The following is a 16,177-nucleotide window of genomic DNA, read 5'->3' as shown; positions in this document are numbered from 1 at the left end:
ACTCCGATAACTATTATTTGTTTTATCACTCCCATATCCGTTATAGGTTTCGTGTCTCCAATAACTTCAATAGGCTTCACCTGTGCCATAACTGCAATACTTTTCATCACTCCCATATCTACAATAGTTATCACTCCCATAACTACAATAGTTATCACTCCCATAACTATTATAAGTTTCATCACTCCCATACTTGACACCGGTTTCATCACTCCCATAACCGCTATAGGTTTCATCACTCCCATAACTACTATAGGTTTCATCTCTCCAATAACTGATAAAGGTTTTATCACTCCCATAATTGCAATAGTTTTCATCTCTCCAATAACTACTATAGGTTTCATCACTCCCTGAACCACTACATGTTTTCAACACTCCCATAACTACAGTAGGTTTCATTACTCCCATAACTACAATAGTTTCCAACTCTTCAATAACTACAATAGGTTTCATCACTCAAATAAATGTAAAATACCTCATCACTCCCGAATTGAAGTGAGTTTCATCACTTCGCTAACTGCTATAGGTTTCATTGTTCCAATAACTCTAATAATCTTCTTCTCTCCCATAACTACTATATGTTTCATAACTCACATAACTAAAATAGGTTGTATCACTCCCATAACTGCTAAAGGTTTCATCACTCCGATAACTAAAATAGATTGCATCACTCCCATAACTACAGTAGGTTTCATTACTCCCATAACTACAGTAGGTTTCATCACTCACATAACTAAAATATGTTGTATCACTCCCATAACTGCTAAAGGTTTCATCACTCCGATAACTAAAATAGATTGCATCACTCCCATAACTACAGTAGGTTTCATTACTCCCGTAACTACAGTAGGTTTCATCACTCACATAACTAAAATAGGTTGTATCACTCCAATAACTGCTAAAGGTTTCATCACTCCGATAACTAAAATAGATTTCATCACTCCCATAACTAATTAAGGTGTCATCACTCCGATACCTACAAAAGGTTTCATCACTCCCATAACTAAAATAGGTTGTATCACTCCCATAACTGCTAAAGGTTTCATCACTCCGACAACTAAAACAGATTTCATCACTCCCATAACTACAGTAGGTTTCATTACTCCCATAACTACAATTGGCTTCATCACTCCCATATATGTAAAATACCTCATCACTCCCACATATGTAAAATACCTCATCACTCCCACATATGTAAAAGACCTCATCACTCCCACATATGTAAAAGACCTCATCACTCCCATATATGTAAAATACCTCATCACTCCCATATCTGTATAAGATCTTATCACTCCCATATATGCAAAAGACCTTATCACTCACATATACACTATGTATGTAAAATACTTCATCACTCCCATATATGTAAAATACTTCATCACTCCCATATATGTAAAAGACCTCCTCACACCCATATATGTTAAATAACGCATCGCTCCCGTATATGTAAAAGAAATGATCACTCCCATATATGTAAAATACCTCATCACTCCCATATATGTAAAATACCTCATCACTCCCATATATGTAAAATACCTCATCGCTCCCGTTTATGTAAAAGAAATTATCATTCCCATATATGTAAAATACCTCATCACTCCCATATATTTAAAATACCTCATCACTCCCATATATGTAAAATACCTTATCACTCCCATATATTTAAAATACCTCATCACTACCATATATGTAAAAGATCTTATCACTCCCATATATGTAAAAGACCTTATCACTCCCATATATGTAAAAGACCTTATCACTCCCATATATTTAAAATACCTCATCATTCCCAAAAGTGATACATTTTCCATCAGTCCTATATGTTTCATCACTCCAATTCTTAATATACGTTTTATCAAACGTATATTTGCCAGGAGGGACTTTTGCCTTCGTTCATCAGTGTCTGAGTCTAACACGTCTGAACCATTGTTTGGAGGGATTCTCTATCATATCTGTCGTAGGACTATCGAATTTGATTCGCGTATACATGGAGTGCTGACAACCCAAAATTATTCGCCGTGACGTGAATTTCAACTTTGACCTCTCTAGATTAACCTATATTAAAACTAATTTCTCAAGAATATCTTACATATGTATCTAGGATGAAGGTATATATAAGGAGTTGTTACATGTACATACTAAATATATCACAGCATGATCTTTATTTTTACCTCCGACATCAGTGAAGGGAAAACGACTACTTTCGGAACTTTTGTAAACTGTCATTTATCTGAACAAGGATGAATGTACTATATAAAAATCAAGGCAAAGGTCTTTGCAACCTATATATGTTTGACCTCTGTCAAGAACAAGTCTATTTCAGAGCCATCTCTTACACTGTTTCTTGTATGACCATCACTTCACACTGAAAACATCTCTTATACCACGAAGAGGGCAAACAAAAATATATTGATTTGATCATATACTTAAGTAATCAGTTCTGAAATATTTAACAAACCAAAAACAAAACAAAATAAAACAGAAAACAGGTCAGAGGTCAAAATGTACACCCCACCCCCTTCAAAATGTTGGTCTGAGTGATGATTGCATGATCCTATTTGAAAAACTCAATGACCACTTCAGGTCCGACAACTCTGTCAGAAAGTCGAGTTATCCATAAATACTTAATTGTATCAGGTGACCCTTGATAACCTTTTAATCCATATCAAATTAAGGATGATTAATTGTTATTTACAGTGAAATTTGTGTAACACGGCCGCATATCTTATCTGGTATAGCCTAGTTTAAGTAAAGATTATCTGTTATAGCCTTGTTTAAGTAAAGATTATCTGTTATAGCCTTGTTTAAGTATAGATTATCTGTTAAAGTCTAGTGTACACATAGATTATCTGTTATAGCCTTGTTTAAGTAAAGAGTATCTGTTTTAGCCCAGTTTAAGTATATATCATCTGTTATCGCCTAGTTTAAGTATAGATTATCTAGTATAACCTAGTTTAAGTTTATATTATCTGGTATAGTCTAGTTTATGTACATATTAACTGGTATAGCCTAGTTTAAGTATAGATTTTCTGTTATAGCATAGTTAAAGTATAGATTATCTGTTATAGCCTAGTATAAGTATGGATTATCTGTTATAGCCTAGTTTAAGTATGGATTATCTGTTATAGCCTAGATTAAGTATGGATTATCTGTTATAGCCTAGTTTAAGTATATTTTATCTGTTATAGCCTAGTTAAGTATTTTAAGTAAATATTGTCTGTTATAGCCTAGATTAAGGATAGATTATCTGTTATGGCCTAGTTTAAGTATAGATTATCTGTTAAGTATGCCTAATAATTTAATCTCACTTGTAACAAGCATTTTCATTGGCTTAAAAATTATGTTATCAGCCCATAACGTAAAAAAAGACGTCGCCGTTTGTAACGTCGCTTTTGATTGGCTGATACTGCAGCGCAATAATTTCTAAGATTAAGGAGTCCATCTATAAAAGTGGATTTCAATAGGGATTGTGTATAGTAGATTAAATCATAAGGATTAACTTGAATATATTTTTCATGTTATCGAGCTATAACACAAAAAAAACGGAGTGTACTTTCATCATAAACCGCTTCGCGGTTTATTTAGAGTACACACCGTTTTTTTGTGTTATATATCCATAACATGAAAAATATATGCAAGTGAATCCTTCAGGATAATTATAGATTATCTGGTATAGACTAGTTTAAGTATAGATTATCTGTTATGACTTAGTTTAAGCATAGATTATCTGTGATAGTCTAGTTTAAGTACAGGTTTTTTTGTGATAGCCTAGCTTAAGTAAAGATTTGTTAAGTTGAGCATATTTCCTTTATTGTATAATTACGGAGCCCGCGAAGGGGCAATGTAATTCATTTTCTAATCCGTGCGCACGAGGTTTGAATCCGTGTGCACGAGTTACTAATCCGTTCGCATGAGTTACTAATAGGAGCGCACGAATTACCAAACCTAGTGCACGAGTTACCAATATGTGTGCACTAGTAATCCGTGCTAACGAATTACTAAACGGTGCGCACGAATAACTAATCCGTGCCCACAATGCCAATCCGTGCGCACTTACCAATGTATGTGCACGAACTGCCAATCCGTGCCGCAAGTTACAATGCACAATGTGAAATAGGAACACCTGCAAAGGCTTACGAACTCGAACACACGGATAAGTAACTCGTACGCACGGATTACTAACTCGCGCTCGCTGATTGGTAATTCGTGCGCACGGCTTGGTAACTCGTGCGCATAAATTGGTAAATCGTGGGCACAGTTGGTTACTTGTGCGCACGGATTATTACTTCGTGCGCACCGTTTTGTGACTCGTGCGCACGGATAACTACATTTGTAACTCATGCGCATGGTTTGGTAACTGGTAAGCACGGATTGGTAATTCGTGCATATAGATTGGTATTCATGCGCACGGTTTGGTAAATGCATTACCATGTCCCTACGCAGGCTCTGTATAGTATACCATGGTTGATAATTAACTCACTTGAGCGGGTACACACCAGGTTTCATCTGTCGTTGAATACGCTGTATACAATAAGTATAGTCTATGTATTAAACAGGAAAGAAAACTCAGAACAATTGTACATGAAGTATATTTTATTCATCTTAACCGAAAACAGGCCTGCAAAATTTGGGTTTTTCAACCCAAACAAAATTACATATGGAGATATTTCTGAGGTTAATAATAACCAAGTGGAGTAATATATAATATGACGGTTTCGCCAACTATAGCATTGTCTTATATCCTTGTTCAGGTTAAGGTCATTACATATAAGACTCGTTCATACCTAGGGATAGGGAAATGCCAAATAGGAGTTTTCAAATAGGGTAAAAACCGAGGCTAGCCACATTTCTGCGACAATTTGAAAATCTCAAAGGTAGAATTTCCCTATTCTAATCGCATTTTAATCACAAATTAAGTTCAGATAACACATAAAGGCGTCGCAAATATCTGCATCGAAGAATCAGATTCGTCCCAATTTCGTGACGTCACGTCTTTGTAGTCCCATTGTAAAGTTACACAACATTTAGATCTTTTACCTCGGTTTTTCAATATAAGACTCAGAACACGTATAGGACAACATACATAGATACACCACATATATCCTCTGTGAGACCTCTGTGAGACATACATACATAGATACAACACAGATATCCTCTGTGAGACCTCTGTGAGACATACATACATAGATACACCACAGCTATCCTCTGTCAGACCTCTGTGAGACATACATACATCGATACACCACAGATATCCTCTGTGAGACCTCTGTGAGACATACATACATAGATACACCACAGCTATCCTCTATCAGACCTCTGTGAGATATACATGCATAGATACACCACAGCTATTCTCAGTCAGACCTCTGTGAGACATACATACATAGATACTCCACAGCTATCCTCTATCAGACCTCTGTGAGACATACATACATAGATCCTCTGTCAGACCTCTGTGAGACATACATACATACATAGATACACCACAGCTATCCTCTATCAGACCTCTGTGAGATATACATGCATAGATACACCACAGCTATTCTCAGTCAGACCTCTGTGAGACATACATACATAGATACACCACAGCTCTATCAGACCTCTGTGAGACATACATACATAGATCCTCTATCAGACCTCTGTGAGACATACATACATACATAGATACACCACAGCTATCCTCTGTCAGACCTCTGTGAGACATACATACATAGATTCTCTATCGGACCTCTGTGAGACATACATACATAGATTCTCTATCGGACCTCTGTGAGACATACATACATAGATTCTCTATCGGACCTCTGTGAGACATACATACATAGATCCTCTATCAGACCTCAGTGAGACATACATACATAGATTCTCTATCAGACCTCTATGAGACATACATACATAGATCCTCTATCAGACCTCAGTGAGACATACATACATAGATTCTCTATCAGACCTCGGTGAGACATACATACATAGTTCCTCTATCAGACCGCTGTGAGACATACATACATAGATCCTCTATCAGGCCTCTGTGAGACATACATACATAGATACACCACAGCTCTATCAGGCCACTGTGAGCCATACATACATAGATCCTCTATCAGACCTCTGTTAGACATACATACATAGATACACCACAGCTCTATCAGACCTCTGTGAGACATACATACATAGATACACCACAGCTCTGTCAGACCTCTGTGAGACATACATACATAGATTCTCTATCAGACCTCTGTGAGACATACATACATAGATACACCACAGCTATCCTCTGTCAGACCTCTGTGAGACATACATACATAGATTCTCTATCGGACCTCTGTGAGACATACATACATAGATCCTCTATCAGACCTCTGTGAGACATACCTACATAGATACACCACAGCTCTGTCAGACCTCTGTGAGACATACCTACATAGATACACCACAGCTCTGTCAGACGTCTGTGAGACATACATACATAGATTCTCTATCAGACCTCTATGAGACATACATACATAGATCCTCTATCTGACCTCTGTGAGACATACATACATAGATCCTCTATCAGCCCTCTGTGAGACATACATACATAGATACACCACAGCGATCCTCTGTCAGACCTCTGTGAGCTCTGTCAGACATACATACATAGATACACCACAGCTATCCTCTGTCAGACATACATACATAGATACACCACAGCTCTGTCAGACCCGATCCTCTGTCAGACCTCTGTGAGCTCTGCAGCTATCCTCTGTCAGACATACATACATAGATACACCACAGCTCTGTCAGACCTCTGTGAGACATACATACATAGATCCTCTATCTGACCTCTGTGAGACATACCTACATAGATACACCACAGCTCTGTCAGACCTCTGTGAGACATACCTACATAGATCCTGTATTAGACCTCTGTGAGACATACATACATAGATTCTCTATCAGACCTCTGTGAGACATACATACATAGATACACCACAGCTCTGTCAGACCTCTGTGAGACATACATACATAGATCCTCTATCTGACCTCTGTGAGACATACATACATAATTACACCACAGCTATACTCTATCAGACCTCTGTGAGACATGCATACATAGATACACCACAGCTATTCTCAGTCAGACCTCTGTGAGACATCCTCTATCAGACCTCTTTGAGACATACATACATAGATTCTCTATCAGACCTCTGTGAGACATACATACATAGATACACCACAGTTATCCTCTGTCAGACATACATACATAGATACACCACAGCTATCCTCTATCAGACCTTTGTAACGCATACATACATAAATACACCACAGTTATCCTCTTAATGGCCGGATTCCCCTCATAATAAGCAGTCGCATTGTTTGATTGTGCCGACTCCCAGTAAGCCCTGATGGCCCGGTGATTGTCCCCGATAGTTTGGTAACAGATCCCCAGTATAGTGTGAACTATATAGAAACGATTTCCTCCTTGTTTGTCATCATACTGAACCTTTATCAGGTGGCGTAATGCTTTATCACGTCCTCTGGTATCTCCGAGCTCATGACAGCACAGAAAATACAGGAACACAGCATACGGTAGTGGTGGGATAATTATTTCTTCATTAGGCCATTTTGACAATTCCATATAGAGATGTGGCAGACAAACGTTGATGTCTTCAAATATAATACAGGCGGTGTACATTTTCCGTAACCTGTCTAATGTTTGTCTTTGTGGACGATACCCATGCAGAAACATTGCATGTGGTATCTGACGGCAGCTTGTAGTATAAGTTGATGCTAGTCTCATAACTTGTTGGCACATCGTCAGGGCTCTACTAACATCCCCAGTCAGGAAACAAAAGGTTGCCAAATGCAACAGCCCTGTGCCCATTGAGGCTATTGGAGCCATCAGGCGTTTACATTTTCTTAAACTCCTATACCGTAACTTATTGTCTGTAGCGACCATGTGATCTGGATACACTTGCTCTGTAGCGAATCCTAGTAGGAATTTTATTGCACGGATATAAGTAAAAACTTCATCAATATCTGAATGTGATGTAGATAGTAAATGAATAGCTACCTTCATTTCCCTTAGATTAAAAGGGTGTGGTGGGTTGCCCACTGTAGAGTGAATTATTTCTTGATCTTGCCGACAAGCAATTTCCTGTACAGTTTGGGGGCATACAAGTTTATCTTGATTTACGGTTTTACACAGAAACTTCCAAATTGAGAGGTCGAAGGGCCTTCCAAATGAAAGACATGAAAGACACTCCCATTTCATCAAACAGTAGTTGTTTAAACAGTCCAGTAGTATTTGTTGAGATAGTCCATGTACTTTCCTTTGGAACAAGTTGTCGGTTGGGAAGAAGTAATTGGGACAGAATCCTGCCCTCACCCAAGCAATAAGTATGTTCAAGCAAAACCAAAAACAATAAAATAAGTGTTTGTCTTGCCAGAACATTTGGTTGGAATTCTCAATTGCATGGAAAAGAGTTGTCTTCAAAAAATAGGAGTACAAGATATCGTCATCCCCGATGGTTTCCTTTAATGTCTCTTTTATTACTTTTAAGAAAAGTTTCAGCAACATATACACTTTAAATTGAATGTGACTAAATGAGGTAACTAAAGATGTCTCTGCTGGTGCAAATGATAGTCGCCATTGCAAAAATGTGTCTTCAGAACATTTGTCTCCTATTGGCACAAGAAAACAACCTCCGTCTACAATCTTCTTTATCAAGGTTTTATGTGGCCATCCATACAGACGTGTACGTGTAACCCATTCCTTAGCCTCCTTTGGCCAACTTTTACACGAGAAGCACCTAACACAGTCTATTTTTGACTTAAATGAACAGCTTGGCCAATTGGATTCATGTTTCACACCTGTCGCTTTATTAACGAAACTGATATTATGCTCCCTGTAGATATCACTCGAAACGAAGGTTAAATTCGCAATTCTTACGAGTGAATTACGTATCATTTCTGTACTGTGCTGTCCTTCCTGTCCTATCTGACCTAGGTGTAAGTTGACATAACCAGGGCGGCAGTCTGCCTTCCTCATATACAGAATAGTTTTGCATGCCATATTTGGAGGAATACACTGTCCAGGATACATTACTGTTACGTTTGTGTCTATCATCATACTATCTAAATCTGAGTCCGCTACACCACCTCCATCTCCATCACTTCCAACGCCTATAGTTTAAAAAAGGTCCACGATAAGATTAAATTATCGATCCACTAATACAGTTGCCCTCCTCCTGTTGTATACCTCGTCTGTGGTACCTGTTACATACCTGTCCATGAATATTGACAGAAGTACAGACATCTGCTCACTTTCCATGGAATCAAGCATGGTGATCTTCGGGAAATAATCTGAAACGAAAAAACAAATACTTTGACAATGTTGTGTTCAAATGACATGGTGGGGGGAAGTTGCAAAACTCAAGTTTATTATAGATGGTTTTAATCTCATTAACATTGAACTGTGTACATGTCAATAAAGCCAAACAAATAAAAACAAGGCTTTTTATATCTTGAAACTGCTTGACATTAAGAAGACTTATTTATACACCTCTAAAAATATCATTTTTTCAGAGAAGAATAACTTTTATGAATGGGTGATCCTTGGATTTCATACATGGCAATTTCATAAGGAAAGATACATAAACAGTTGTGAACTTGGACTCATTTAAAAATCAAGCAAGATATTGTTAATTGTGCCTTTTAAAAATATTACTAATATGTACATATCTAGGCACAAACATATTTGTGAAAATAGTTATTGTGTTAGCTTCAGAGTAGGCAGGACTATTGAGTTAAAGTGTGTGCTTACAGCTTAAATTTAAATCTTAGGGAATAATATAGATATTTGAAGTCAATGCCAGGTGAGGTACAGATTTTAAAAGCCACAAGCCATCAATCCAATTTAAAAAAAAAATCTAAGATTTCTTGATAAAGTTATTGGGCTTAAACAGGGGGCATGGTAAACTTGTTTAAAGGAACAGTCATCGCTCCATTAGTTCCTCGTTTAACAGAAGAAGAAAATAAAATTTCCCATTTGTTGTTTTTTTAATCGTGTATTTTTTGCATTTACCATATTGCCGATTTGTACCGTTAAAAGATTGAATGTGGATGATACTCAATTTTTCAGTAAAGTAGTCGCAGCTATAATCCAAATCAAGAGATGAATTAACTTAAGTTTTAAATGCTAATGTTCAAATATCTTAATTATAACAGTATTTCCCAACCGTAACAACATGAAACACCTCAAAGTGTAATGATAGCACTAACTTGAGACTTCATCAATGTACACTGCTGCTAGGTATGATGGGAAAGTAGATGGAGATATTTACCAAAGATATTTACCCAAGTTCATATCCACAATGACTACGTTGTGGTGTACCGTTTTAAATTAAAAGTCATATATTAAGATTATTAAGGATACACATGTATATACTCAACAGAGGGCTAATTTCGAGGTGGGGAGGTAAAAAAACGCCCCGTAATTTTTCCGGAATTAACAAAATTTTAAGAAACTGTGCAGCCTTTTTAAATGATATCGAGTTAGTATATAGACGGAAGCACTGTGAAGCTATACCAGATTAGAGGAAATGAGCTTACCTGCATCAAAATTGAAGAACAATCTGGATTGCTTGGATAGAGGTAGTGTGTTGTTAGCGGGAACCCAGGGAGCGTAGGTGTTTAACATATGGCTCTAACGTCCTCCGAACAATAAATATCTAGCTAGCCCTGCAGGTCATTGCTCTGTCGCTGTTCTGCCACAGACTGGGACATATCGGACAGCGTGGCTTGTTTTGACAGTGAATGTTTCTTTCCAAGTATTTGAACGGATATTCGGTCCTTATATATACATGCCTTGTCATGACTGTACAGAGTTCACTCATTTCTCGGAATTTTGCTATTTTCCGTTTTTAGTTACTTGTGATTGTATATTTATGTATAACTGTAGCACCAGAAGGGCCATGCAGTGACATTATCTTCCTGTTATGCTAGTAATACGACGAAGCGATCTTTGGACCCCTGGTATATTACATAGACTGTAAACTGAATGAGTGAAAGAGAACTTCTCACTACATGTATGTAGCACAGTCAGTAGGAGAGGCTAATAGTGTACCAGGCTGAACATTCTTAAGACACAACAGGCCAATTGGAATTCATTTTTCATCACCATATTCGAGATAAACAACTAACAACCTTCATCGTAAATGTGCAGTTCAATATTTCTATCTTGTTATAACAGGTTGATTAAATTCATCGACGAATTATTTAGTCTGCCTCTGCAGGCATCGATACATTACACATAAATAGAAGCTAGCCTCTGTCAGACCTCTGTGAGACATACATACATAGATACACTACAGATATCTTCTGTCAGACCTCTGTGTGAGACATACATAGATAGATACACCACAACTATCCTCTATCAGACCTCTGTGAGACATACATATATAGATACACCACAACTATCCTCTATCAGACGTCAGTGGCACATACATACATAGATACACCACAGCGATCCTCTGTCAGACCTCTGTGAGACATACATACATACATACATACACTACAACTATCATCTGTCAGACATCTCTGAGACATACAAACATAGACACACCACAGATATCCTCTATCAGACGTCTGTGAGACATACATACATAGATACACCACAGCTATCCTCTCAATTGCAGAGTTTGTCCTGAATGCCAGTAAGACCAATCGGTCTTGGTATTGTATCGGAAGTTTATTTTATCCGATCTCCTGGAGATTATTTACCGCCTCTATAATGTGTCCACCCCGTTGATAACAATTCCGAATCTATCAGAATATGATAACAGCTGTTCAAAATGTCCAATAGCAATTGTTGATGCTGAGACACTGGAATTCCCCAATCATAGCAATTGTATGTCGCATTATAAATAGGACATGGTCAACGGGGTAAGATACCCCATCTCACTCCTGGGGATACGACAGTGGATCACAACCCTCGGGGAACGATTTCTTAACTTAACAGCAACCCTCGTGTTTTGCAACTTGGGAATACCACGTCGGTTGGAGATTTCCCTAACCGCATTGTACTAGTACTACTCCATCTTTGTTTAGTCTGGTTTCGTGAAGGGTTTAAATATACTAGTACTACTCCATCTTTGTTTAGGCTGGTTTAGTGAAGGGTTTAATTATACGAGTACTACTCCATCTTTGTTTAGTCTGGTTTAGTCAAGGGATTATTTATACTAGTACTACTGCATCTTTGTTTAGGATGGTTTAGTGAACGGTTTAATTATGCTAGTAGTACTCCATCTTTGTTTAGTCTGGTTTAGTGAACGGTTTAATTATGCTAGTACTGCTCCATCTTTGTTTAGTCTGGTTTAGTGTAGGATTTAATTATACTAGTACTACTCCATCTTTGTTTAGTCTGGTTTAGTAAAGGGAATATTTATACTAGTACTAATGCATCTTTGTTTAGGATGGTTTAGTGAACGTTTTAATTATGCTAGTAGTACTCCATCTTTGTGTAGTCTGGTTTAGTGAACGTTTTAATTATGCTAGTACTACTCCATCTTTATTTAGTCTGGTTTAGTGTAGGATTTAATTATGCTAGTAGTACTCCATCTTTGTGTAGTCTGGTTTAGTGGACGGTTTAATTATGCTAGTAGTACTCAATCTTTGTTTAGTCTGGCTTAGTGAACGGTTTAATTATACGAGTACTAGTCCATCTTTGTTTAGGCTGGTTTAATGAAGGGTTTATTTATAATAGTACTACACGATCTTTTTTTAGGCTGGTTTAGTGAACGGTTAAATTATGCTAGTAGTACTCCATTTTTGTTTAGTCTGGTTTCGTGAAGGGTTTAAATATACTAGTACTACTCCATCTTTATTTAGTCTGGTTTAGGGAAGGGTTTAATTATATGAGTACTACTCCATCTTTTTTTAGTCTGGTTTAGTAAAGGGAATATTTATACTAGTACTAATGCATCTTTGTTTAGTATGGTTTAGTCAAGGGATTATTTATAATAGTACTACTGAATCTTTGTTTAGGATTGTGTAGTGAACGGTTTAATTATACGAGAACTACTCCATCTTTGTTAAGTCTGGTTTAGTGTAGGATTTAATTATGCTAGTAGTACTCCATCTTTGTGTAGTCTGGTTTAGTGAACGGTTAAATTATGCTAGTAGTACTCCATCTGTGTTTAGTCTGGTTTTGTCAAGGGATTATTTATACTAGGACTAGTGCATCTTTGTTTAGGATAGTTTAGTGAACGGTTAAATTATGCTAGTAGTACTCCATCTGTGTTTAGTCTGGTTTTGTCAAGGGATTATTTTTACTATTACTACTTCATCTTTGTTTAGGATAGTTTAGTGAACGGTTAAATTATGCTAGTAGTACTCCATCTTTGTTAAGTCTGGTTTAGTGTAGGATTTAATTATGCTAGTAGTACTCCATCTGTGTTTAGTCTGGTTTTGTCAAGGGATTATTTTTACTATTACTACTTCATCTTTGTTTAGGATAGTTTAGTGAACGGTTAAATTATGCTAGTAGTACTCCATCTTTGCTTAGTCTGGTTTAGTGAAGGGGTTAATTATACGAGTACTAGTCCATCTTTGTTTAGTCTGGTTTAGTGTAGGATTTAATTATACTAGTACTTCTCCATCTTTGTTTAGTCTGGTTTAGTGAACGGTTTTATTACACTAGTACTACTCGATCTTTTTTTAGGCTGGTTTAGTGAAGGGTTTAATTATACTAGTACTACTCGATCTTTGTTTAGGCTGGTTTAGTGAAGGGTTTAATTATTCTAGTACTACTCCATCTTTGTTTAGGCTGGGTTAGTGAAGGGTTTAATTATACTAGTACTACTGCATCTTTGTTTAGGATGGTTCAGTGAACGGTTTAATTATGCTAGTAGTACTCCATCTTTGTTTAGTCTGGTTTAGTGAAGGGTTTAATTGTACTAGTACTACTCCATCTTTGTTTAGGCTGGTTTAGTGAAGGGTTAATTTATACTAGTACCACTCCATCTTTGTTTAGGCTGGTTTAGTGAAGGGTTTAATTATACTAGTACTACTCCATCTTTGTTTAATCTGGCTTAGTGAAGGGTTTAATTATACTAGTACTACTCGATCTTTGTTTAGGCTGGTTTAATGAAGGGTTTATTTATACTAGTACTACTCGATCTTTGTTTAGGCTGGTTTAGTGAACGGTTTATTTATACTAGTACTACTCCATCTTTGTTTAGTCTGCTTTAGTGAAGGGTTTAAATATGCTAGTACTACTCCATCTTTGTTTAGTCTGGTTTAGTGAACGGTTTAATTATACTAGTACTACTCCATCTTTGTTTAGGCTGGTTTAGTGAACGGTTTATCAGCGCATGTGTCCTTATAACTTAAATGTCTCAAGGAGCATGGAAACTGTATTGTACTTGTGAAATTAGTTCGTTTTTAAAGTAAAGGCTTACGCTACATCAAGTATATTCCCCTAAACAAACACCACCAAAAGGAGATTTCTGGCTTAAAGCAACTTCAACCGTAAGGTTTTTCATGGATTTGAGGCAAATATTAGATGCTGTGCTTTTCTGATTCCTGAATAGCGACATCGGTAATGTGAGGGCTTTGTAGTGTAAAGGTTCAGAGTTCAACCTAACTTATTGTTCTTTCTTTAACTTTTTTTTAAAATTTCTTTTGTCAAATTTTAAAATTCCCAACAACTGTAATTATGTACAGTGTATTGCAACATTTTTTTATGGTGTAGTTTTTGAAAAGGATTTTACAAATAAATCACATACGTGACAATAGTATTAACATAATTAAACTTATTGGTATCCCTCAGCTTAACTACTGAAATTTGTTAATGTTCTACACCACATAATGTCTTTTTAAACGGATATAAAGGATAGTTTATAAATCCTGGTACAATATATAATCATAACGACCCGCGATTCTAAAGTGCACAACATTCGTAATTGCAAAGAAGTCTTCCAGACAAAGGATCGCATCGACTTAATTGCGTTTATTTGATTGTTTGTAATTATAGTTGGACTTGCACACATAGAACTTAAGAAATAAAGCAAAACACGAAGACTGGTATAATCGGCTAGCGCTTTCGCCCATTTAAGGGCTCTTCAGGCGATTTAAATTTATTTGTGACGTCATAAATGGAGTACACATACTTAAGACGTCAAACATAATGACGTCATAAACAAAGTACACATAATGCGACGTCTTAAAAAGATTACATGAATATAAATATAGATCACATAAATTGATAAATTGATAAATTGATTCGTATTCAAGATGATTATTTTACAATAATTAGCCTTCGGTTACAAGCTAACCGTGAGAATATGCAATTACAACCGCATATTTCATATAAGTGACTACTGTGTTTTTTGTTTATGTATTTTTGTTGATATGTTATTGTCCATGTTTCTGTCTTGATAAAGTGTCGCATCGCCCTGAAAATTCGACTAATTTCTTTTTCTGCGCTGTGGTTATTTCCTCTTTGCCTATATGTAGATCAAATAATATATACTTACCTATCCCTTATCTACCAGAAACATTTCTTAGGATTCCCACCTGAGAAACCCCTAAAGAGGTGAAAGTACTAAGGAGGTACTCAGGACCTCTTGTCAATTTTTGATAAATATGTATTCATATTTATATTAAGCCTGTAGATCGTCTAAACAACTCTATGATGTTATCTTTTATTATTACAAAGTCACCTGTAAACGGATCTAATCTTATTGTTACTTTTTAATGGGTGTTCTCGTTTCCCCGTTTTTTTGGAGAACAAAGAAAACTGTTGATATAAGAAGACAATGGCAAACCAATTATAAGACCTACGGGCATGAGATAACACATTCGATGTTATTAGATATACGGATAAGAGCTATTAGAATTCTTGGTCTACGTAGAAATACTTGTAATTTTATGGTATATGGAGAAACGGGCAGATACCCCATTGAAGTTGATGTCAAATTAAGAATGATTAAATTTTGGTATACACTTACCTCGAGTGAAAATAAGTTGTCTAGTCGTATGTACAAATTGAAGTACTCATTACATGAAAATGGACAAATCAAGTTTAAATGGTTGAATTATGTTAAACATATCCTGGATAGCGTAGGTCTAAGCTATGTTTGGATCCATCAAAAAACCTGTCTGCCCGATATTGCTTATTTAAAAGCTGCAATTA

General features: G+C 36.6%; 1 protein-coding gene across 9 annotated transcripts; it reads right to left on the bottom strand.

Annotated features, from left to right (window-relative positions):
* Positions 1 to 6,206: 6,206 nt before the first annotated feature.
* LOC110461868 lies at positions 6,207 to 10,784 on the bottom strand. 9 transcript variants are annotated; one of them, XR_002464193.1, is made up of 5 exons: positions 10,594 to 10,784; positions 6,987 to 9,345; positions 6,801 to 6,941; positions 6,284 to 6,372; positions 6,215 to 6,233 (listed from the first exon to the last, which is right to left on the bottom strand). XR_002464193.1 is itself a non-coding variant. In XM_021515590.1 (2 exons), exon 2 carries the CDS (start codon positions 9,110 to 9,112, stop codon positions 7,259 to 7,261), a length of 1,854 nt encoding a protein of 617 aa, XP_021371265.1. In that variant the 5' UTR covers positions 9,113 to 9,345; positions 10,594 to 10,784; the 3' UTR covers positions 6,986 to 7,258. The 9 variants fall into 9 exon arrangements, 1 of the variants encoding a protein (XP_021371265.1); XR_002464192.1 differs by lacking the exon at positions 6,284 to 6,372 and having other exon boundaries at positions 6,207 to 6,233; positions 6,786 to 6,941; XR_002464194.1 differs by lacking the exons at positions 6,215 to 6,233; positions 6,284 to 6,372 and adding an exon at positions 6,267 to 6,283 and having other exon boundaries at positions 6,786 to 6,941.
* Positions 10,785 to 16,177: the final 5,393 nt, after the last annotated feature.

The sequence above is a fragment of the Mizuhopecten yessoensis genome, unplaced genomic scaffold (genome assembly GCF_002113885.1).
Source record: "Mizuhopecten yessoensis strain PY_sf001 unplaced genomic scaffold, ASM211388v2 scaffold10693, whole genome shotgun sequence".
Classification (NCBI taxonomy): Eukaryota; Metazoa; Mollusca; class Bivalvia; order Pectinida; family Pectinidae; genus Mizuhopecten; species Mizuhopecten yessoensis.
The sequence above is the reverse complement of the archived record's forward strand: the minus strand, read 5'-3'. Positions and strand labels throughout refer to the sequence as shown.